The following is a 26,603-nucleotide window of genomic DNA, read 5'->3' as shown; positions in this document are numbered from 1 at the left end:
TAATATATATATATTTAAATACGAAACACAACAAAAATGTGAAACTTTGAGTTTGGATAACCTCATCACGATGAACGTTTCATCGATTCCACACAATCACCGCAGTTCTGAAAAATAACATTTACATAAACATTTCAAATACGGCATGAACGCGGCTTTTTTTTTTCAAACCCTGACAGCAAAATTGCTGAAAGAGGCCAAAAAGCAAAACCACCTCATTTCACCCCAATCTTGGAAAGTATCTTTAATAATTCCATGAAGCCGTGCGGGTTTTTGTGCGAGCACCTCACAGGACGACCCGCGAATATGCAAGTCCTTAATGAAAGACGGAAAAAGAAAAAAAAAACGGTTTAATGGAACAAGGTCATTCTGGAGGCACGGGAGCGGGAGGGGGGTGGGGCAAAATGTGCTGATGCAGTGAACTCATTCAGCCACCGGGGCGGCGCCGACTGACAGACTTTCAGTTCTCGCGGCAGACACATGGCAGACATACGCTCCCTCGAGAAAGACGAGATGCGCACACACACACACACACACACACACACACGCCTGACAGTGACAGACTGAGGAAGGGGCGAGTGATTGTGTTAAGAAGCAAACAGCTCACGCATGCACACAATATCTTATGCTACTACCCACATTTAAACACGCACGCACGCACGCACACACACAGACAGACACACACACACACACACACACACAAACACACACTTCTTCCATCCTCTTGATCCATCCATCCCCTCCCATCCTGTCATCCTGGCATGCTAATGGAGACTAAGTGTCAGGGGGGGGCGGGGGGGGAGCAAAATGGGCGCTCTGTCTCCAGACTTCCCGGACCACCCAGCTACCCTCCCATCACGTCATGTTTAATGTGATTTATGGGCAGAAATAACTACATGGACACTTACTGACCACTTCATTTGGTACACCTGCCCATATCATATTGAAGTTGGAGCGAACTGTATCGTGTTGCAGTTGGAGTGAATTGTATCATATCTTGAATGGATTGACTTTTCCGTGATTGGAGCAAACCAAATCCGATCCTAATTTGAGTTAATTCTTTCGAACGTAATTGAGGATTAATGTATCGCAATTGTAGAGAATCATATCTTCTAGAAATTTTTTATTTGTTTTATTTTATGGCAGGAAATTTGGAGAGAATAGTAACGCGTTGAAAGTAGAGCTCTTTTTTTTTTACAATTGTCATCCGAATGGATCGTTTCACATCAGAATCAAAGTTATTTTGATCTCATCGTAATTGGAGACAATCCTATTACATTGGACTTGGAGTTCATTTCAGGGTATCGTGTTAGCGCAACTTTATTCCATATGTACTGCCAACGCTATCATACTGTTGGCAGTTTATTATGAACACGTCCCTGCTATCAACTACCACTAATTACCACAATAATGGGCAATCAGGCCTGACTAATCAAGCACAGATCCTCGGCGAGAGCAGCACGCGTGACCTTGAAAAGCAACAGAACAACTTTTTCCTCGCCCGGCAGGTTGGCACCGTCAGTGCTGCGGCTCGTCCATAATTGATGAAAGTTGCATATCATTAAGGCGACTTGAAAGTAAGACGGATGTAATTGAACAGATGTTAGCATATGGCCGGCGTGTGCTAATTCACAAGTTGCTGATGTCAAATGCAGCGTGCCAAAAGATTTCCAAGGCATTTCAATTCGTAATGCTTCTCCGAGGAAAAATGTCAGTTTCGCAGAGTGTATTATGCCTCGGTGCTGTACAAGTTGCAATACGGTTGACATTTTTTATTTCGTATCAAGGTTTCTGTGGGTGAATGATTTTCCCAACTTGGCATTTTTTTGAGCTTCGATTTCTATTTCACGTCCCGTTGAAATTTACTGTAAATGTAAAACGAAGAGAATCACACATGGTCTTCTTTTTTATGAAGACATCTTTTAGATGTGGCTTATGAACATTTTTTTTAGCTTAATTCTAACACAAAATGCAAAACAGCATACATGGGCTAACGAATAGCACCTATGTGGCAATGATATAACACTTTCAGCAATGGATCAGGCAGTACAACGATACTCAAAGGCATATATTCTTTATCATCTGTGGAAAAACAGTTCACCACAGACGTATATATAATGAACTAACAATTGGCCCCTCACAGCTGAATCCACAGGGTAGCCATCTTACATCGCCATGGTTAGAGACAGAAAATCGTGTGAAAACGCCACGGCGATATTACTATATTCAGGTTAGGCGCCCTTAGCGAGTAGCAACACAATATGGCCGCCCCTAGTGAGTAAGCGACATCGTTAGTCCAGTCATATCCAAGTCCATGCAGTTAACGAAGTCATAGTCGTCGTGGAAGTTTTCTTCATATTATGTCTGTATTATACTGCCCCCCATAGGCCAAATCGAGCACACTACAAGGAGCCACGATGGTGCAGAAACGGTTTCATAATGATTATAAAATGCAGTCATGAAACATATTACAAACATTTTTGTCGTTTGATTTTTAAGAAGGCTTGAATCAAAAAGTCGTATTCACGTTCCATTTAATTCTTCCAAGCACCCTGTCACCCGATGACGTGAAAAGCCGTCCACTTAACTGCTGTCCGTGAAAGGGTTAATTGCGAAAAAAAAACCAAACTACTGTAAACATTATCATTGAGAACTAAAATTTGATGGGAATGAAAAATGGTCAAACTATAAAAGAGGTTCAGGGTTTTTTTTGTTTGTTTTATTTTTTTTTGGTGGTCTTTTTTCCATCTCTGTATAAGTCTATTAGGGCTGTCAAGGTACTTCTGCATTGACTGACTCTCCCTCGGATGCTTGAATCCCTGAAAATGGTTGCTTCAAACCAACATTGTCGACTTACTTTGCATTCAACCATTTCGACTCTTCCTTGCTTTTCGTTGTTCTTTCCCGATGAACACACGAGCCGGAGTTGGCGTAAATGGGACGTACCTTTTATTCCCCGATCGGCTGCTGAAGGGTCCGCTGATTGCGGCGCTTTTTGCATGCGCGCTGCTCTTTGATTGCAGCCATTTGTCGGCGTGATGAATTTTGCGGACGCGCAAGAGAGACGAAGAGGGAAAAGCAATCAGAGTTCACCTTGCAGCGGCTGCCGTGTGGACAGATTTTCTCAGTTTGACGCCGTAATGTTCCAACACACCGAGCTTGGTCTCGCTCTCCTGCATGTGACATGTACAACATCACTTGGATTACATTGGTGGCATGTTTGCCTTCACCATTTCCATTAGGCGCTTTGCTCCAATTTCTTGAAGAGAAAACAAAAGTTCTTTGAAATACTAAGCCTGGCTCAAAAGTCCAAACGTGGTTTGAAACCCTGATTTGGAACCCTAACTTTGAGTCGAATCCCTTATTTGAAACGTGACCCTGGATTGGATCCGTTATTTGAAACCAGACATAATCTTTGCCTGGAACCCTGATTTTACACCCTATCCTCAACCTCAAACCCTAATCATGACTTGAAAGCTCAAAACCCAATTTGAAAGCCTGAGGCTTGAAACCCTCATTTGAAACTCTAACCTTGTTTGGAATCAGTTAAACCATGCTTGAAATAACCTTGACTTCAAACATGAATTGTGGAAAATCACCCGAACTCCCCAAAAAAGGGTCACGCCCTTCGTCATTTGAAGTCAATAAATGAAACTTCATGAAGTTAAGCAAATCCAAAAGACCTTTTTTTTTTTGCTTTAAATTTGAACAAGTACATCGGTTGCACATGATTCAAATGTGATAAACCAACATAATTTCCCCCTTGTTTTCCTCAAAAATAAACAAATAATTGTTCATTGAATTTATTTTAATTATGTGCTACCGAAACTTAAGTCATTTGTTTTTCAGTGTAGCGGAGGAAAACACTAATACTACAAAACAATTAAATATAGTCAGTCAGGAGTGAAAGCAGATGCATCGGCCTACCGTGAGACAATGAGCCGATCCATCATAAGGACACGAGGCTCTCAAATTTCACTCCTCTGAGTGGCCTTTGTTTGCATTGACACCGCAAAGGTGGGTGTGGGTTTTTTTTTTTACCAGCAAAGACCACCTGTCGTTCAACGGGGAGGTTTGGGCCCATTTATAATTGGACTTAATTACTGCTCAAGACGCAGGGTGATGGATTGGCCGTGTCTTCCTATTAGCATACGCTCGGGCTCGCCTTTCGTTTTCTGAGACGCCGCCAAACCTAACGGGAGTGATTTGGTAACACCGGTCAAGAGAGCCAGTTTGAAACGGAGATGGCTTTTTGTGTGTCTCAATGTATTTTTGACACTGATTAAAATATATATATATATATAATATATATGTGTGTGTGTGTGTATACAGTATCTTGATTTTTTTTTTCTTCATTTTTGGGTTTGACGTTTGACACACACACAAAAATGGCAAATACAAATTTTACCAATGCGTTATTTACTGCTCTGACGTTTCAGAAAAACCAAATCTCAGACATGACACAAAACTAAATGAATTTAAAAGAGCAGTTTTATGCCTTTAGTAAACAAATTAAGAAAAAAAAGGTCTTGGTAAGTAACAGTTACAGTTTTAGACCAAGCAAAAATATGTAATCACTCAATCCAAAGGAAAAAAATTGAATCACCCTGTAAATTTCCATTCCTAAAACGAACACCTGAATCAAATTAGATGTGCTCGTTAGCCTGCCATTAAACACAACACATGTTTTTGAAAACAGAAAATGCACAGCCAAACAAATGGGAGGAAACTGGAGTCAAGGCCTGGTCGGAAACCGTCCAACCATCCATCGTCAAATCTGCTTTATCCTCACGAGGGTCGCAGGTGTGCTGGAGCCTATCCGGCAGGCAGGATACACCCGGTTGCCAGCCGATCGCAGGGCACACATAGACGAACGACCTCAGGATCATTTCAAGTGTCCCACTAACCTGCCACGCATGTTTTTGGAATGTGATAGGAAACCGGAGTACCCGGAGAAAACCCACGCAGGCACAGGGGGAGAACATGTAAACTCCTTACAGGAAGGCCGCAGCCCGAATCGAACTCTGCACCTCTGATTGGGCTTTTATGTTTCCAAACTCGAGAACTCACATATTAGGGTACAAAAGTCGAACGTTTGAGCGTACAGCGCCAGCAACAAAGCATTGCACTCAATTATTATACTACAATTATGCATTTTGTTTCCTGAGATTGAGACCACTCAAAGATTAAAAGACATGTGACTGTCAGTGTTTCAAGGCTCGGTCGATCGGTAAACAGTGAGGCTCGACTGTCGACCTGAGGCAGTAAAACAGTGGATTCAACATGCTGACCCCAAACCGCAGCAAACTGGCTCGAGTCCACAGTCAGGAGCAATTTGTAGGCATCAAACCGTTTTCACACCGAGGCTATTTTTAGACTGTTCAGTAAGGTGAACAGGCTTGCTTGAAAAATGTTTAATTAAGGCATCGATCGGGCTTGTTCAAGGAGACATTATCGCTTTTTGATTTTGATTTATTTTTTCTATTCTTTTTCCTGTCACCAATCATTGACCAACACTATGTTCTCTTTAAAGGACCTCGCTTTTTGGGGAAAACACACGTTTCTTTGCAAAAAAGTGGTTTCCACTTGTCAGCCCTGGATTTAAATGGATGTATTTGCTAACGTGACCTTTTGATTCCTGATGATGTTCATCTTGTGGTTGGTGTGGATTTATTGAATTAAAAAGTACACAGAAACATCCACCCATTTCTATGCATCTGTGGCGGCTGCCATGTTGTTCTTTACGGCCACCTGCTTTCGACAGGAAGTGACGTCACAGGGTCCAGAGGCTCAACTTGCGAGCAATACAGCGCATGGTTGAGGTGAACCCGTCAGCATTTTGACATCAATTAAAAATGTGTCATTTGGAAGGCATGACCAAATAGACCAACAACAACAACAACAAAAATCTCATGAGCCTGCCATTTTGTTTTTTGCGGTCATTTGAGGGTCGTTTTCGTGGGTCCTTCTAAAATGAGCTTGTCTTAAGAAAACATTTAGTCCAACATGAGAAAACATGAGGGAAAAAAGGGCCAAGGCAAATTTGTAAATTTGTGAGAACTATTAAAAACAATCAACGCTAAGCTAGTCATGTCTGTCATGATGAGCACGCTATCAACAAAGTCATTGTGTAATTTGAAGGAAGAAAACATAGCGCATGCTTAAAATTCCAAAAGCAAATTCGAGGGATAAGATAAATCAAGTCTGAAGAAAGCACACAAGGCTCTATTTATTATTTTATTTTTTTTGCTCGGTCAACAATTTGTGAGTCCTTGAGGTACTTAGCTTAGCCACATCCTGGCCTGGGCCGTGATGCTTAATCAGAACAGAGGTTCTCGGGGTAAACAAGGCATCTAAATGCTAATAAGGCTGCTCTCTCTTTCGCGCGGGCATCATTTAAGACAACTAAAGCCAGCCAGGAAACCGCAGAGACGTCCACGAGCTAAAACCCAGCTAATTTTCCTCGTTGCTCAAGACCCCACACGTCATGTTTCCAAGGCACCTAAGTGGCAAGGCAGGGTGAAACTACCTATAATTTGTTCAGCAAAAAGCTTTTTAAAGAGAAGCATGTTCAGGGATTAAAGTGGACCTCCATCACAGGAAGCAAATGCATTTTGTTCGTCTTTTCCGCAGATGACAGTTGCCAAGAGACAGCTGGAGACGAGGGGTTGGACGTGGAGGCTTTTATTTTCCTTTTTTTGGAGGGTTCCAAGCCGCATCGCGCAGCCCGTCACACACAACTTCACACCAGCATGAGTCAAATATTCGCATGCTCTGCTTAAAAGGAAAATCTTTGGTTGTTTTTTTTTCCATTAACATAATTTGGATGTGGAAATGCGACAATTACACTCTCGAGGTGCTGAAGGGACGCAACGGGTCGTCCATTAGGTGCTCTGGATTACTGTGTAATTACCTTGAGATCCTTAAAGACACCGACTGGGGTAGAAAATCACATCCTGAGATCATGACAGCTGCGGGTTTTTTGGGGGGTTCTTTTTTTTTTTTTTTGCACCACCCCTGACTAACCCAAGATCTGTTATGTAAGGTATTTCCACATTTGTGCCACCTCTCTATCGTCCCGCCAAGGTCAAAAATCAAAAGCGACATGCTACTCATGGACAGGTCACGCAAACCCATGAGTATTACCCTGCTCTTCATGGTTTGTAATGTGTTTTCAATTGGATTCAGCTGAACCAGAAGCGGAGCTGGGGGACTTAATCAGGGCATGTCGGTCACTGGTTTGAGGCTGCAGATGTCAGAGAAGCCAGGTGTTCATAGTTTTGTTACAGGTTCGTTTCTATATGTTCCGCAGCAATGCTCAATTGACTTGGGCGGCTCAAAGACCAATGGAGGAAATATAAACATCGATCATTTATATTATTATTTTGATGCGTGGGGTAATGCTTTAGCTCCGTAGCTACTTGAACATAGTTTTTGAGAGGGGAACACGACGACAGGCATTTTTCTATAATGGCATCCTTGTGCCTTACTCTCCAGGCATGACCAATCAACCTGTGCTATAAATACGGCTTTTATATTAGTGGCTTCGGTTAAAGTCAGTGTTCATGATTTGATTAAAAAGAAACTCAACTAAAATGATTTTCATGTCATCGTTCCAAAGTCAAAGCCACTGCTGACCAAAAAGAACAGAATCTTACATCTTACTTTTTGAAAATAACCCCCCGCCCCCACATCTAATTAATTCCTATTCTATGGGATGACGAGATAAAAGTTGAACTTTTTAGAAGTGTCTGCCTCATTGTATTTGGCGTTATTGTAACAGAACAAGAACATCAAAATAGCAGTCAGACATGGTGGCTGCAGTGATGGCTTGGGGCTGCTTTGCTCCTTCACGACCTGGGTGACTTGCTGTGATTGATAGAGCCATGAATTCCATGAAGCACAAACGTGAACCATGAAAATTTCTAGGTTCGCTGTGCTGTATATAATTTTTGCGACTTTTTTCTTCTTTTTTTTTAATGCGTGTGATGAGGTTTCGTGAATGGCTCAAAAAAGGTTGGGAAACGCTGCGCTTAGAAGATGTCGAAGACTTGGTATAAGTAGAATCGAGTCTTTCATGTGACCAAAGCATCTGAGGAAGTGTTTTTGACTTTCACTTGACATTCCTCTAGCGTCGAGCTTGAAATGTCAGTGCTGTAGCGACTGCAGCAGTCGCCCGCCCGCCAGCCTGCCTGCCTGCTTCGTCGCTTCCTAAGCGAAGGGAGACAAATGCGACCTGTCGGCCGTGGAGCCCTCACAGAGGGAGCGATAGACAGAAAGATGGACTTTCACGCACCGATAATAATAACCTTTAGCCTGATAACATGATAAACTGTCCACTGTAGTAACCGCTGTCCCTTTACCTTTTCCTCAAAAGAAGACACGCTGTCGATGTTGCACTTCAACAATTGAAGAATGTGTCCTGAAATGTTTTATAGTCTGCCAAATTTTGTGTGTTTGAATATCTGCCATTTACTGCTGGCAGCTTGCAGTGTTTTATTTTGAACGGAACTTTCCCATTTCCTCAACAAAAAAAAATATATATTGGACTGTTCTCAACTTGATTTTTTGGGAGAGTTTACTGCCAAGAGTTTGTTTTTTGATCATTTATTTTGCAAAAGAAGAAAATGTCACCTTTTTGACAATTCACTTTCTACATGTTACGCATGTAGCCCTATCGCAAAACCCTATTAAAAAAGAAAAGAAAAAAAAAGAAACGCTGTACCAGTGTTAAAACCCTAATTTGAAAGCCTGACTTGAAGCCCCGCCCAAAACCTACTTTGAAACACCACCCCAGGCTTGAGCAACCCCCTTTTGAAACACTAACCCGATGCGTGAAAACCTGGATTGAAACACAAACTTGCAAGTCCAACCTGAAGCCCCTTTTCTCCTTTGACCCCCCAACCATTTATTGAACCCCACTTTAAACCCCAACCTCGGCTTGAAACCCTCTTTCGAAACTATAACCCAGGATTGAAACACCTGTCTTGCTCAAAACCAAACCGTATTTCAATGCTCTGACCGGGAATTGAAAGCATAGCTTCAAATTTTAAGCCACTTAAAAAACCCCAATGTTAAACCGCAGCCCTAGTTTGAAACCTTAATTTGAAACCCTTATCCTTTCTTGAAACTGAAATTTAACCTTATACCTGTAGCTCTAATTTGAGAGCCTAATTTGAAGCCCCAAGAAACCGGACTTTGAAAACCAAATATTCAACCGCAACACTAATTTGAAACACTAAACCCTATGTTGGATCCCATATTTAAAACCGTAACCAAGGGTTTCAAGCATACTTGAAACCCTAATCCAGGCGTTTTGATCCACTAATCTGCAAGGCCCAGCCACGTCTTGAAACCTTGCTTTGAAACCCTGCTGCTGGCTTCAGAACCCTACTAGATTTTTGAAGAGCAGCGGTGGTGCAGAGAAGGGAATCCACGGGGGGCTTTGGAGTGGCAACGACAGAAGCCGCTCGACTCCCACAGTGAGTAAAGGAGGAAGAGGAGGACAATGCGAGGCAATCTAAGGGAAAGGGGAAGTGGGAGTGTAAGGACGGCGTCCACGTTTTGGGGGAGCTAATGACAGGAAAGAGGGCCACTCGCGGGGGTCCCAGCAGGTGTCAGGACTCATTTTAATTGGCAGCAGAACAACAAGAGGACGACTTCACGGCAAGAAATGTTGAGTGTGAAAGGCCAATTAGCCATTGGTTTTTAACCCCTCCATGCACCTTCTAACCCAGGGGTGGGCAAACGTTTTGGCTCGGGGGCCGCATTGACTTTTAAAATTTGACAGAAGGGCCAGGTCAGCATGAGCTATGGTACATAAAAAAACTACATTTGTTGACAGTCCATATCAAACATCAACAGAACAAAAGCATGAAAGTACTGTATTAATATACTTTTTTAAAATGACAACAGTGTTGTTGATGACCTATTTTAGCCTGTGCATTGCTGCAGATGGGTTGTGATCAGACCAGTAGAAGTAGAGCGATACAGAGGTACTAGGTGGTCGAAAAGATTTCCCCCCCCCCTGTGTTCTGCAACTTCAAGTCAATGCGCCACCTGGCGGTGAAATGCCTGTCATTACAAGTCCAATTGAAATGAATGCAATCATTCACATCGAACCTTAATTGTGGACCAACCTTCGGCGGACCGGATTAAAAAGACCAACGGGCCGGATTCGGCCCGCGGGCCGTAGTTTGCCCACCTCTGTTTTAACCTGATAAGATGACAATCTGTCTTCTGTATTCACCGCTGTGCCTGAAAGGGTTCAGGTCTGTCCTGGAGCCCTTATTTAAAGCCCTATCATAGCCCATGCTTGAAACTCAAATCTGAAACTCTAATACTAACCTTAATTTGAGAGTCGAATCCAGGCTGAAGACCTAACTTTTATTCGCAAGCCTAACTGAGGTTCAAAACCCTACTTTGAAACCCTAGCCTCGGTTTGAAAGCCTAATTCCAGTCTCGAAACCCAAACGGGTGTCACAAAAGAGTCTAAAACAAAGACGTCAGACCAGCAGACTGTCTTCCTTCTTGGTGGCAATCGGGCAGGGAATGGATGCCAGGCTACTTTTTCTCTGCGCATGCAAATGTCTCACCCGGAGGCGTCGTGCGTGTGCATATTAATTTCATATTTACTCATCTATTTTTAAACCTGCTGAGTGATGGCGGCCTGGAACAATCGAGGTGTCAAAGTCGTCGATCTCACGCCCGCTTGTGTGACTTTCTCACATTTGAGGAGGAAATGTGCTGGCTTATTGTTACATTTCTTCTGCCACCTACGCTTGGAATGAATTCATTTCTCTGTCGTGTGATTTATATCTCTGCGTTCTTGCTTGGATTTCTTATAAAGATCTCTAACATTTTTCATTCAAGTTAGTTTGTATTTCGTTTTGACTTGAATTTTTGCGGGGTTGAGGTTTCACGACAGGCTGAGCATTTCAAATTAGGGTTTTCAACATACGGTTGGGTTTGAAATTAGGATTTTGGAGTTTAGGGGGTTCTAGCCAGTGTTAGTGTTTCCAGTTTCAAGGCGGTTTAGGAAGCTAATCTTGAACACATCGATCAGATGTCATGAAAAAGAGAGTCGGAGGCTTGTAGTGGCATCAAAGAGCTCCAGTGATGTTTGAAGCTGCCCGATAAGCTTCCTGATCAATAAACGTCTGCCTCACAACAAGAATGACCAAATCAATATGATTCTTGCTCTGATATGAGACAACAACTTGTGAGTTTATCAAAACGGAGCACTGACGCTCTTGATTTGAGTCAGGGATCAGAAAATAAGGATTTTTTTTTTCATGCTTAATGAGATCCTTGTTTTGTTTTTTCATTCTTTCTGGGCGAAAACATTCAAAGTGCTTCATCACAGTGCTTGTTACATACTTATTGGATGTGCTTGTTGAGGTTTCAAACAAGGGTTAGGGTTGAAAACAAGGATTAGGGTTTCAAGACTTGCTCAGGGTTTCAATTTAGGGTTTTAAAACAAAGTTAATGTTTCAAACCAGGGGTTATGGTTTGAAGCCAGCCTTTCACTTTCGAATAAAGGTTTAAAACCAAGGTTAGTGTTTTAAAAATATGATTTCAAAACTGGAGTTAAGAGACAGGTTTAGGGCTTCGTATTAAAGTTCAGGTTTCAAATGATGGTTTTGAGCAAAGTTTTTAAACGACAGTCAACTGCTCTTGCCCATTTTCAGCGGGCAGTTCAATTTGGTCTCCCTCCATTCATATTGTATGAAAATGCCACCTGCTCCCACGCGCCTTAGGGTCTTTGGGGTGTAAACGTGTTTGCGTATACACGCAGGGTGGCAAATTCACACTGCAGCACACGGTCAGTCCATGGTTCGTATCCCACCACATACGCAGAGCAGATGCTCTATTTATACGTTTACATAATATTTACTTCTGGGTGCGCGCAACATGAATATTCACATTGCGTGGATAGTTCATTGTTTGGATTTTTTTTTTTAATCCTCAAAACTGTCACGGCGTAACTGAAGCAGTCGTGAACAGATTTTCATACACTTTGGTAGCTTGCATTGGTATGACGCCTAAGTGAGTTGAAAAATTTCTTGTGTTTGTTTGGTTTTTTTTGTATCCTAATCTGGTGGTGAATAAAACAATCCCGATCCTGTTTTGTAACATCGATGTACTTCAAATTCCGTCTGACTCAACAACAAATCACTGCTATCGTAAAATGGAATTTGCATATGTGGCAGGGCTTAATCGGATCACATTCTAGGGGGCGCTCATGAGTAAATTTGAGCGGGTCAGTGATGCATTTCTGTACTTCATGCCGCCAAAGGGCGTTGGTGTTGTTTTTAATCACTCTTTGTCCAGAGGATTGTGAAAGACAGCACAACCGGTTTCCTCAAAATATTATTATTATTTTTTTTTTTTTAATTAGATCTTTGTTTGAATTTATGGGGGGGGGGGGGAAGATTGTTACACCACTTAGCGTAAGTTGAAGACCGCAATTCAGGAAGGAACATACCAGTGATGACACGAAATAGCCCAACACACAAGCTGAAGTGAATGTCAACATAAATAACAATGTCACGGTGTGTCATATCAGTGCTGGCAAACACGACGGGTGGCGTCACGCTAGCTCCAGGTCCAATTTCCTTCTTAGATTGTTTGCTGACATCTTAGATTAGGAGCTCTCACTCCATCAGCCATTCGGAATCCAAAGCCCCGAGGCTAGCTCCGCAATCCTTACGGTACATCCATATAAACAATCGCCCCCCGGAAGCCTGGCTGTGTTTAATGCTCCTGTCTGACTCTGCGCTAACACAATTCCACGGAAAACCAATTTGTTGCCCGTCAGACAGAAAAGCGTCTATTTTTGCCGTGATTTGCCATCGTGCTGTTGTTTTCTTCGCTTGTTTGTTTGTTTTTATATGCTAAATATCCATTTCCACAGCAGTTTTTTTTACATTGTTACTTTGATGGCTTTTACAGTGTTAGTAGAAATGCACTACATAAGTACCTCACTAATAATTTTGCTTCTTCTAAAAAAACAAAACCAAAAAAAAAAAAACGTTTCGGTGAGTGCGTGTGTTCCGCTGGAAATCTTTTTGATTTTCGGATTTTCTAACATAACTGTCCAAAATTGGTTCAATAGTGCCCTCTCAAAAGTTTGGAGAAAAAACAAATACCCATCGACATCAGTTTCATGGACCGATGTGAAATTAGGTTAAATGAAAGGGTCTCAAACACCCATTTTGAACAGAAAGTCGGCCATTTTGGTTTGATATAGTGATTAAAGAGCAAATTGTGAATTTGGTTTATAATTAAAAATTGATCCCACAGGATGGAGGTAGAGTGCTACGTTTATATTAGACAATGCCAAGCTCTACTTTGGAATTAGTGAATAAGTGAGTATTTCGGCAAATAATGCAGAACAGTTCTCTATCCATTCTCTGAACTATCCATTCTCTGAACCGTTCACCCTACCAAAAGAATTAAATGACAGTAGGATTATTAAGAGTTGTGGCATGGTTGCCTTGCTAAAAGTCATCACTGTATTCAAGTTAAATGTCAAAATGTCAAATTTTACAGGTGTGCAAATAGTAACTCGGACATAAAGTCGTTCAAATTCAGGGACGGTTATCCGCTTGTCATTTCTACATTTTCGATGCAACTCGGCCAACAGTGCTAATTTCATGTTGTCCCAACAACGTACGTTACTTCTCTTCCATCTTGGGTATCCTGGTTGTCGACCGCAGAATCCAAAAATCCCGCTTTCGCAAAAACACTGATCTCTGATGATTTAATAGCTGTGAGTGTGTGTTTTTTTTAAAGGCTGGATTAATAGCGACTCCCAGAGTGATTAGCGCCCACTTGGGGAAGAAGTGGCTTGCGGCTGTGTTTCCACGACTAATTGAAAGCGCTCCTTATTTACTCTTCTCTGCTTTTCACTTCCTGCTCTGATCCTCATCGTGCCGTTGTAGCTTCCCTCCGCCAGGAGTTCTTCTCGCACCAAAGGCAAGAAAACCAAATTAGGGATCACAGAAGGATTAATGCGCCAGTGGTGCAGGAAGATGGAAATGGGGTGTTAGGGGGGGGAAGGGCTATATTTCAGTCATTTTCCATTGCGGCCTATTTCTTTGTGTTAATTCCTTCACGCGTGTCAGTTTCCAAAGCGGCAGCATTGTGGTGCAGTAGGACACTGTGATTGAGTAATTCGGTGGCGGGGATGGAGGGTGGGGGGTATTTTTAGACGGCCGCTTACTAACGCCCCCTGAGGACATCATTCTTCTTCTTCTTCTCCTTCTTTTGCTTCTTCTGTCAGCGCTTCCATAATACTTTGCTTCCTGGGAGGACGTGCTGGGATGTCAGATTTTCACTCTTGTCACCTCGCTAGCAGGCACAATTTTCAACCAGTCTTCTTCAAACCTTCAGGGATGGTTTCTCAATGTCATACCAAGGACTTGGAGTGATAAATTGATGTACATGGCCAAGGTACTGTCTCTGAGGAGATATGCAGTGTTTCATATAGTCATTCATAATTTCAAGTTTGGATTATCTATGATCATAAAAGCATTATAATCGAAGAAAATGTGCTGAATGATGCGCCGTTGTGAACACACTCTGAATGCCCCACGATGCTTGAAGAAAAAGAAGCTGTCGTCTGCTTGTTTTGGAGGGCATTATTCAATAGTGCCAATCTGAGCAAAGGAGCTGAAAGAGGTGGTGACCAGGATTTGGAGGGTCTGAGAGAAATTTGCCTGCCCATATCTTGGTTCTTGCAGCATCTAGGTCCCCAAGACTGGGGTAGGATGTGACTATATGTAAAAAAGATTGTCGAGTTCACACCTCCCTTCGACCTTACTTTGACTCGAAGCGTAGAATCGACCGCTCGAGATGTTAGCGATCTTAGCTAAAGAGCCTCATCTTGGAGACTGAGCAGCGAATGCGTTTTTATTCAACAACGTTTGCTGATTGCGGCTCGTTAGCCGACGCTAGCGCTAATGCTCCCGGACCGCCGAAAGCCAATGTGCCCGCATACGGCGTCAGCAATCAGCGGTGATTGGATTTTGATCTCCTCCGATTAGGTCTGGAGCGCCGAGGCTAATTTAGCAAAACCAACCTGAAGTGAATTCTTAATCACTTTTCTATCTGAAATGCAAATTGTCAGATCTGTTATTTATCTTGTCTTTTTTTTTGGTAGGACAGTTTTAATTACATTGAACTCCCACTGCAGCTGCAAAACCTTGCTCAGGAATGTCAGCCAATGCACGTAATCAGTTCTTCTTCAGTAATGGGATGATTTGTTGGCTTCTTGAGACTTTTTTTTTCATTTTTTATTCATCATTTAGTATTGTATAACAGTGTTGAGCAGGGTTATAATAGAAGTAGACTGGGATATTTCATGATATTTTGTTTTTATTTTGGTTTTAATCACTTGTTGTTGTTTTTTTAAATTCCATTACTTTTATTTCGTTTTTAGAGCAGCTGTCTTATTTGTTATTTTCCCCCCCAAAATGCTTATTTTTAGCTTAGTTGTATTAGTTTTAGTATTATTTTCATTAGCTATGATAACATTAGTATCGAGTCAAATTCTTTGTGTTTGGTGGAACCTGGAAATGGCCTAAAATGGTTCACTTAAAACCAAAAGGGCAGTGTTCCTGTGTCTTTTCGAACATGGCTCCTTGAACATTTTTGTGTGTCCACTCATGATAGACTTGTCTACCAAATTTCATTTTGCTCAGTGAATTTTTATTTTTATTTTATTTTTTTATAGAGTGGGAATGTCCTCAAAAATGGTCGCTTTACTCTTTATGGCCTCATAATAATGTTACAAAAGCAAAGCGATGGCGTCATGTCCTCTCCTTGCCATGTTTGTTTGTCTCAGGTGGGACGTCCACTCTGCGTCTGTCGTCGGTGCGTGAGTTGCCAGAACAGTTGCAGGAGCTTTACCAGCAAGACTTCCGGCTGGCCGCCATTCACCCGTTCATCCACCCCTGCGGCCCGGAGTCCAACAGCCCGCAACACCAACTCTACCGCGCCATCCTGGTCCAGATCAACGAGGGGTACGTGCTCATAAGTACACACTCATTTACTGGGCATGTAATAGGTTGCTGTTTACTTAACCCCCTTCATGCACCCTTGTAATCTGATAACACGTTAAAATGTCCACTGTAGCAACCGCTAATCCTGAAAGGGTTAAAGGTGGAGTAATGCTCGATTCAAGCTGCACACGACATGCAGTTGCACATGTAATTCTCCCAAAATGTCTGACTTTCTGTTCAATTTCCAATATGGGTGCTTGACTACTTGCTGTTATAATAGACCCACAGTTTCGCGGATTTACTCCAATTTTCCAGTGGGCGCCACTGAGTGAGTTTTGGGTGTTCTCGTTGTACCTTAAACAGTAATATTTTCACCAGAACAGAAGGAATAACATAGAAGTCAGTGGGCTCTCGTGGGGGAGTTCATGGAGGGAACATATTAAAGATGAATCGCAAGTCGTAAATAAAATAAAAATGGCGCGTCGCCTTGTGATATCTGCCACTTCACAAGCATGTAATGTGCCTTTTAAAAAAATATATTATTATGTTTGTAGTGAGTATACCTTTGATGCATTTACTACAAAATATTATCGGCAGTCATTTCTGGACGATCGGGATGGTCAAAAAGGATCATGGTGAGGCTGCACAACCTCCAAAAATCATAAAAGGAAGCTTGCAGTTGAAGGAAAGACAGTGGGCTTCAAATTCAGCTCAAAGCTAAATTAAAAAATAATAATGTTTACATTACATGTCGCGGGGGAAATTCGCAAGGATGTTGTAAAGCTTGTTTTTTTCCCCCCAAAATGTTTTTGATGATATTTTCTGATACTGAAGTTCACGAAAAAAAAATGCAATTATTATTTTACATGAGAATCTTGATTTGAAAAAAAAACAGGACTATTACAAAATAATAAAATAACTCTGTTTTAAAATTTAAAGATTGAGCCCATTGAGTTAAAATTGTTTTTTTAATTGAAAAAAATACATTATTCAACTTTATATTCGTATTATATATTATTAAAAAATACCAAATAATTTTCCTTACAAAAGAAACAACCACACTCCCCACTCCAAAAAATCCTGCATCCATATTTTGAAAAAAGTGACCTCAAGCTTTGTGTGCGTGTGTGTGTGTGTGTGTGTGTGTGTGTGTGTGTGTGTGTGTGTGGTGGGGGGAGGGGGATGGGGCAGAAGACATCAAAGAAAACTGTAAATTGGTCATCATGCTTCAAGCGCTCTAATAGGGCTTGAAAAAAAGACAAAGCTGTATTACAACACAGTAGTAATTCCCCCCCCCCCCCCACATCTCCGCCTCACATCAGAAAAACATAAAATGTCAACTCTCAACTCCCCCAATGTTCCATTAGGCAGCGATGCAGCGAGTTTACAGTTGAGCAGGCAATGGCTGATGGGACGTATTCATCATTACTGGCTGATTGCGGCAGAAGAAGAAAAGGGAGAAGAAGAAGAAGAAGATGATGAAGCGTGGTTATGGTGAGGGGGGGGGGGGGGATAATGAGGTCCCCACTGAAGAGCAACAGAGGTGAGCGTCCGGCATGAAATGACTCACAAACAGGTGAAAATATGAAGAAATGCTCTGTAGCTCGCTGTGTTGTCATAGCGATGGATGGAGCCCATGCATGGACGGGTGGAAGGAAGGAAGGAGGGTGTGGGTGGGGGGGGGGGGGGGGAGATGGCACCAGAGGGAGTCGTGTTCTCCGCTGCGAGTCTTTTTTTAGCCTCGTTGTCGCCTGTTGCACGAGAGAAAAGACTTTTGTGTTGCGCACCGAATACGCCTCATAAATGTCCACTTATGCGAGTGATGTCGCAAAGTTGATGGTCGTATGCTAAGCTGCCTTAAATGGCGTGTGGCGTTGAAAAAAAAAAGTTTCTCAGAATCCGTAGGGTTTTTGCTTCAGAATGGCATTTTTTTTTTCAATCAAAATCATGACTTTACCTCTAGGGCTACGATACTAAGCTTCAAATCCCATTCAGGTTCTGCCTTTGAATTTCATTGTATCGCTAAAACTTTGACAGAGAATGGTTTCCACAACAAGAACTTTAGCTTGACCTTAGTTACATTATCATCCATCAGCTCGCCTTTCAAATAAAAAATCAAGACGGTTCTTGCTCGGGCATTGTATTCCCCCCCCCCCCCCCCCCCCAAAAAAAACACTCGTCTATGCTTCCAAATCCAAAGCATTCTTGCTTTGACGTAGCAGGCACACCCAAGTCATCCACAAACACCAAATGGCAACATTCCTCACCAATGAATATTGTCCACACTATGGACCAGCTGAGGGGGAGGGCGTAGGCTGGGGAGGTGGGGGGGGTCATCAGGTGTGCTCACCCAGCAGGAGGATCCCGACACCGGCCGCTAGATGTTTGTCATAGGCCTAAGCAGGCGGAGCTCGTGATGCACCAAGACAAGAGTTGACACTACAGGTCTTGCTCTGCTATTTTGAACGTGAATGCCCCCTGGACGAAAACACAGACAAACCCATCTGTCTTATGTTTCCCTCCTTATTTATCGCTCCTTCTCACCCCCCACCCCCTCTCTCTGTCTCTCTCTTTTAACCTTTACTTTGTCACTCCCTCCTGCTTGCTTACAATTGAACCGCCCTTCCCCGACTCCATTACTACCAATTGTCTCTTGCACTCCCTTATTTCATCTTCCACGCTCTGTTGCTCTCCCACTGCCTCCCCAAGAATCCCTCATGTTCTAAGGCCAGCGACACAAATCAAGACAATCTCGCTATATAAGTTCGGATTCTGTCCCTTCCCGGCCAAGGATGTCAAATGCACAACAATCTTGTCTTATGTCACACTATACAATGATCCTCTTGTCAGACGTGTGTTAAGACAAGGGTTATAATAGTTTGGGATTTTACATGATAATAAATTTTTATTTTGTTTTGACTTTTTTTTAAATTCAGTTCACTTTAAGTAGTTTTTGCGGCAGATTTGGTAAGTTGTTGGGGTTTTTTTTTTCAAAAAATGCTTCATTTTCGTTGAGTTTTTTTAGTTTTGGTGTTAGTTTTAGTTTTTTTAAATGCCAAGTATTTGTTGAGTGCAAAAAAAACCCCAACAACTATAATTCCCATACAACTGTTCGATCATATTTCTTCTATACGGCTAAATAGTAATAAAATACTGTAAATACATTTAAAACAATGCCCTAAGCTGATCTATGATATTAATTGATAAAGATGAAAATGAAGGACATTTTTGATATCAATATCGTGAGTTTGTTTGAAAAACATGAAATGTAGTTTCATGTTCTTTTTTTATTACAGCTCTGTGGTTTTTATTTAATTAACAAAAATTTCAGTTTGTTATTTAGTTTTACCCTCTTTTTTTAATGAAGTTCTTTTAAAATATGTTCGATGCCTACCTACGAGTCTTCACATAGTATTCGGATTAATATGCTGTTTGTGGAATGTGAATTAGGAAGCAAAATCCACCCATATCATACATCTTAGGGGGCGGCCATTTTGCCATTTGCTGTCGCCTGATAATGACATCACAGAGCCGATGGGCTCACCTTGTGAAGGTCACATGATCAAACCCAAATAGTAGGTGAGCCGTGATTGGCGGGTTTGTGTCTACGGCCCCGGTGGCGAAATTGCATGCACCAAGAAAAATCCTAGTCCTCTCCTCAATCCTCGATGACGACCAGAATCACTGTCTGATGCGGGCTCAACCTTTTCCCTACCAAATCAAATTATGGCACATTAGAGCTCTTGATACCGAGATTGTCTCCGAGGACCCATTTTCATGACTCTTAGCGCATGAATGACAAAATGGAGACACCCCCCTCCCAATCTGGTGGCGTGTTCATGCTAAAAGCTTTTCATTTCGTCTTCTTTTGCTTCTTCCTCTTTGTGCAGTAATAGGAGAACATATTTTAAAAAGCACCATAATGTGTGTGTGTGCACATGCGCGGTATGTGTGCATATCGCTCCCTGGACGATCGCAAACGGAGCTCAGGGGTGTAAAAATAGATTAAATGTAATGTATGATTCATAAATTCATGTTTCTATTAGTCTTTGATGTCATCTCTGCCCCAAAAAGCTTAATTTCTTGGTTCATTTTATGACAGTGTATAGATAAAAAAAAATAAGAATAATAATAAGTAGAAGCGCACATTTCATTTTCTTTTTTATCAGACCACAACTACAAATCTTGCAACAAATCTTTTCACAGCAAGTAAATGTAACTTGACGTTGTTGAATTCTGGTGACAAATTGATTTACTTTTACTGTTTGAACTGTAACCATGACGACCGATCCACAACGCTTTCTCCCGCGAGACCCACGAAGATTGCAATTTTGTGTTTACCATTTAAAACCGTCTTCATAAAACGCTCTCTGACATTCTTGGATGATGAATTACAGAAGCATAAAGTTGTTCCTTTGCCATTTACAAAATGATTCGCTCCAATTATGATGCAATTTAGTCCAATTGGGACACAATCTAAAATGATTCAATCCATTTTGGATCTAGGTTCAATCCATTGAGGATCCCTTCACTCCAATTATGATATGATTCTCGAATTGCGAAATGTTTCACTCCAGTTCCGATACCATTCACTACAATTTCAATTTCGATTTACTCTATGTATCTTATTCCATGGTCTTGAGTTGATAAATAAAGCCCAATGATTGAATTGACTGATATAATTCAGTCAAATTATACCGCAAAAGCGATTCTCCCAAATTACGACATGATCCACTCCAGTTAAAGCAAAATTCCCTACTAGTATGATTTACTGTGCCCGCCCCCCACTCCCCCCGTAGTCAACACAACAGTGTGACTGGACACTGATCAGAGTGTCCACAGCTGACGATACACTGATCAGAGAGTTAACCACGTGACGAGACACAAGGGAAGGTGCTAGCTGGGAGGCGCAGCCAATCAGCTCACCGGATAAATTGACTTGTGCTGTCATTGGTCGACGTCGCGCCGGGAACCAATCATGCGTACAGCCATGTACAAAACCTCTGAGCCATTCGCCATATTTTTCTAAATACAAAACTTTGGGGGGGGGGGGGGGGATCCGCGATATGGCGAGGGATCACTGTAATACGATTTACTTAGTGATGGGTTCATGAGGCCTCATGAGGCGTGTCGACGCAATGACACACTGTGTTGATACTGTACCGATACTGTGTCGCTGACCACTGCCACCTGCTGGACCTTCAAAATCCCTGCAGCCAACCCACTTGACAGACTGAACAAACTGATTTGATGATGACGTGTATACAATGCACTACCTCACTCTACCCAATGACTGGTACTGAATGAGTTAAAAGCTCAGTGTAGCCACAAGCGCCATTGTTTATGTTGTTGTTTACGCTGTTTATATTGTCTATACTGTTCAGATTACATGTCTTTTTTTATATAGTGTAGCTACTATCCTTTCTTAGCTGCGTGTGTTTAATGCACAGCATGTTCACATGCATGTATGCACTGAGGATTGAGAGGAAGAAATTCCATCTATGCTGCATGTCATACATAAAGCATATTTGACAATAAAGATGACATTGACCCTTGACAATATCATTCACATCCATGCATTCATATTGTATCATTCAATGTGTTTCAATAATGTGAAATTCGTGTGAATGAGGATGCTTGTGGGCTATGTCTTCACAATTTTTGATTTAGAAAAATAAGATGCTCCGGTGTTTTAAATTTCAGTCTGTTGCATTTAATGCATGCTATTTCCTCTGTTGTGGAGAAGACACACACACAATGGAATAAGACATGTCAAAAATCCGAGAGGCACTTGGTGAGACAAGGAGATTTTAATGAATACCTTATTCTCCAAAAGGAGATCAAAATGGCTCTACGCGCCGGACAATTTGTATTTGTCCAGAAGCTGCTCCATAATATGCACATACTGTAGCAACGTCACTCGAGTGAAGTGCGTCTCAGCACTCAGTCGATAGTCTGCTGCTCTCAGCTGTGCGCGCGAGCACGTACTTGCGGCGCCGACCCAACCCACGCCACATATTAAGCTTTGAACTACGACAACAGCTAAGCTAGCCTAGCCGATGTAATGATGGTCAGCAGACAAGGTTTACGTTTTATGTGACTTTTAATACCAAGGTGGCAGAGTCATCAAACATGCAGTGTGCTCACTCGCAGTCACCTCTAAATCAACTGGAGTATGACGTTCAGTACAAACGTTCATAAAACACTTCTCATATAATAATAGCCTATTTCGGCTAGCTTGTTTCGGCAATCGGCATCGTGTCGCCAGACGCACTTCCTTAGGAAACACTGTGCGGGCTTTTGCTGCGTCAACGCCCCCTGCACTGAGTCGACGCCCCCTGGACTAAGTGCCGCAGCTTGGACTGTGCCAAGCAGCAGATGCAGTCTAAACTGCACCGGGCAGCCGATGTGTCAATTAGCAGCCTGGACTGTGTAAACGCAGCCGATGCAGTCTAAACTGCGCCGGTGCAGTTCATGTGTCAATCACGTGACGTAATGAAGCGGCACATGCACCGACACTTGGTTTGCTCTGTGAGCCCGGCGGATGCATCAACACATCGGTGTCGCTGGACCCATCACTAGATTTACTCAATATCTTTCACCCAGATTCTGATAAAAAAAACAATAAAAAAATCAAATAAATCCTTGAAAATGCGTTCTCAACCAAAACCAATTCGATTCATTCCAGGCGCGATACACGCTTCTCCACCATTAGCATACGATGCAATCGGCAACCATTTCCTCCAACTTCGCTTTGATTCACTTCAATTACAATAGCATCACATTCAGTGAGGCGCAAATGGCTCTAATTCTGAAGAAAAGGGTCTGCGTGGTGACGAAAGTAACTGCAGAGAGTGGTCTCCGGTTGTGTGCGTGCGCTTGAGGCGTTAAAAGTCAGCGAGTGTCAGTTTATTCGCACGCCACGTCGAACACCACAAGCTCGAACGCACCCTGCCGCGTTACGGGTGACTTTGCTCTCGTCACGCACGCACACACACACACACACACACACGCACACACACACACACACACACACACACACACACACTCGTACGCATGCGGTGAGGAAAAGGCCGTTCGGGACTTGTTGTCACCAGGATGAGCAGCAGGGAGACGGAAACGGCGGCGTTCCCCTCCTGGGGGCCAACGTGGGAGAAGAACGGAGGGGAAACGTCTTTTTATAAATAGAAAACAGCCCGCTTGTATCCACTTGAGGTTCAGTGTGTGTGCGGGTGTGTGTTTTGTGTGAGGAGATTTGCATGGCATTTTTTTTGCCTCCGCGCGTCTTGTCTTTCATCTTGCGAGAGTCTTTAAGTTTGTTCGATTGTCATTGTCGTCGTCGTCGCTTCCCGCAGGCCGACGATCCCAGCAGCTCATGTTTGACACGCTCCTTTCGCTACATTTATACGGGCCACAGAGAACAATATGTTATTGACGGGGTGTGTGTGGGGGGGTTTGGGGGGGTGAAATCTCCATTTGAACTTTTCATCAAAGTCGGAGCGCAGCTAATGTTGTGCTCTCCTCCGCAGGGTAGACAAGAGGCTGGCGGCGTGCTCGCCGTGCAGGCTGCAGTTGGAGCCGTGTGTGCCCGCAGAGCAGGCGCCAACCCCCGAGCTCATCCAGGGATACGTCAAGAAGGTAAGAAATCACACCAGATATCAGACGACAAGATTGACTCCGCTTACACGATGATGGGATTCACGCCCATTAGGACGTGAATTATAATCATGAATAAATTAGATTCTTCCCAATTACGATGGGAAGAATCGATGGGATACGGTTCACACCCCCCTACTCAAATTTCAACGTGGTTCATTCCAACTACAATACAATTCAATACGATTCCCTGAAGTGAAAATAGAATTCATCTCGTTGATTGCGATTCACCGTAGTTATAAAGGGTTAACTCTATTTACGCTACTATACAATTCACTTTCACGGTTATGACGCAATGTGGTTTACTCCGAACGCAAGAGGATACGAGTCACCGTCTACGGGATATGCTTCACTCCTTTTACGATCGGATTCACTGCGTTCGGCTCACCATAAAATCCGTTCGCTCAAACTGCAGTTTCTATACAACGTGATCCATTCGTGTAATGATTCACTCTGCGACATCCACCATTCCGTTTGTGAAACGCGATAATCGACATAAGATTCACTCAATTTATTCCAAATACAAGATGATTTGATCCTTCGATTTATGGTCTGCTTCACTACGGTGTGAACACTTTTTTACATGATTGGGATTCATTCCAGTTTTAATCCGATTTGATTCACTCCATATTTCTTCTTTCCGTGTCAAACAAATGCATCCGATTACCACACGATTCACTCTGGTTTACGATGCTATCCGATTCACGAAGATCCAATCCCTTTTTTTCTCTTTATAATTAGGATGCAATGTGATACGTCTTATCTGAAATTGAGTTCTGCCGGGCACAAACACCTCGATCTTTGTCATCTTTTTCTGTGCTGTCTAACCTGTGTTTGTAACCGTCGCCATGCCGTTGACCCCCCCCCCCCCCCTCCCCAATGAAGTTTCCCCGCTCGAACCCTCTCTGCCCTTCCATTAGTCGCGCCCCCGCCATCCTGTTGGACCTCATTACCGCTTCTAATCGTTTTCATCTGCTGAGCTGAGCACTCATACTGGAATTCTATTCCAAGTGAGACGGACAGGGATGACTTTTTCCTTCTCTATCATTACGTTGGCTTTCTCTCAATCTCTGTCATTATTCGCCGGCTTCCATCTTGACCTTCAAATGCCTTCTTCATCATACCATCACCGGGAGGAAATGGGAAGAATTCTAAATTGTTGTGATGCTTTCCGGAATATTGTTCTGCAGCGTTTCTGCCTCGCGCCCGTCTTGGCTAACGAAGTGGGGAAACCAAGCGGTGCAAAGTGCTTTGACCTGAAAGGTGTCTGGCTCACCTTGCCGCTACCTTCTCGGTGTTTACGCCGCGGGGAAACGTTCGCGCCCGAGGCCGCGTCTGACGGGTGCATCTGTTCGTGGCTGATCCAGACGGAAATATCTCAACTGTGTCATGAATATATCACCGTGACACCTGAAGCAATCATTGCTGTTGCCAGGAGGTCTCCGTTCATTGCACAAACATCAGCAGGACTTTTTTTTCACAGATCATACACGACGCACACAAAGTTCGGCTCCTGGGCTGTCGGGTAAAATTGTCAAACGAACCACAGGTGCTCTATCGCCTTCTACAGCTGAACTTCATTTGATCTTCTCTAAACTTTGAAATGCGCGGAGTCACTGCTGAATTATTCCGTACCAAAATTCCCAGGATTGTCGATTTCTATGCCTTTCTGTGAGTCTTCCAGTGTCCAAAATGTGAAGAGTGTGATCAACAGGATTGTCAGTGTATGCGATACGAAATTGATTCACTCCAATCACAGCATGATACGATTCCTTCCAATTACGATTTGATACAATTCCTCCCACTTATGCCACAGTTCCCTCCTGTTATGATACAATATGATTCACTTCTATTGTCGCATAATACAATTGACCCCCATTGCAATATGAATCAATTATGGGGTGTCAAACATATTTTTGTCACGGGCCACATTGTAGTTGCTGTTTGCCTTGGAGGGCCGTTACGACCATATAAAGAATTCAAGAATCACGTTTTATTCAGCTATTGTTTACTGTAAGGAGGGTTTGGTAACAAGAAAATGCCGATAATATCTCTGTTATTTCTTACATTTGACAATTTGAAATGACAGATTTTAGCAAGCGTCATAGAAGTTGACATTTTTGCCGCTTTCACGGGCCACATAAAATCACCTGGCGGGCGAGATCTGGCCCCCGGGCCTTACGTTGGACACCAGTGCAATACAGTGCGATTTACACACATACACAAAAATAAACGCAATGTACTAAGGTCCGATCAGAGGGATATCTTTTATTTAACCCTCTCATGCACAAAAAATGCTAACCTGATAACCTAATAAACTGTCCACTGGAGTCACTAACCGATGTCCCTCAAAGGGTTAAACACTTCTTACAGCAGTCAGTGAAACATAGTGAAGTAACCTTGGGAAGGAAGCCAAATGAATGCGCTCGCAGGCCACCACGTTCGGCTCACAAAATGATGATGACCAATACACGAGCCAATAAATATATTTCCTGATGAATAACTCGCCAACGGTGCCATTGAATGGCGAGCGTTATTATTTTTCGACTGGCAGATGTTTTGATAGCAGATTTCATTAGATCGGCAACCCGATACCGTGGGTGTGCTTTGTGTAACGTTATTAGAATTAATGTGTGTGTTCTACTTGGTCAAACAAGACCTTTAACAAAACGATGTTAATGACGATAGCGCTATTGAAAATGAATTCATTCAAATGCGCCGGTTGCCATTCATTCATTTCAAACGCCCTCCGCCCCCCTCCCGTTGCCAACACCCAAGCCCTCCATCACCTCCATCCATACCCCCCCCCCGCCTGTATTAGCCTTAAATGAAAAACAACCTTTTATCTGTGTGATTCCATTTGGACGCATGGCAAGGAAAAGCCTGGCGTCGCGACCGTCGCCTCGCATGAAGCAATAAGGCCGGGAAGCCATTTGACTC

General features: G+C 42.8%; 1 protein-coding gene across 1 annotated transcript in view; it reads left to right on the top strand.

The window, feature by feature from the left end:
* The window catches only part of LOC127601055 (raftlin-like), a 76,380-nt gene that overhangs the window by 18,536 nt on the left and 31,241 nt on the right, over positions 1-26,603 (top strand). The window contains exons 4-5 of the mRNA XM_052066032.1: positions 15,851-16,028; positions 23,537-23,645. Coding sequence (XP_051921992.1) covers positions 15,851-16,028; positions 23,537-23,645 — 287 coding nt within the window. The remainder of the gene's footprint in view (positions 1-15,850; positions 16,029-23,536; positions 23,646-26,603) is intronic.

Source organism: Hippocampus zosterae, chromosome 5, assembly GCF_025434085.1.
Source record: "Hippocampus zosterae strain Florida chromosome 5, ASM2543408v3, whole genome shotgun sequence".
Taxonomy (NCBI): Eukaryota; Metazoa; Chordata; class Actinopteri; order Syngnathiformes; family Syngnathidae; genus Hippocampus; species Hippocampus zosterae.
The sequence above is the reverse complement of the archived record's forward strand: the minus strand, read 5'-3'. Positions and strand labels throughout refer to the sequence as shown.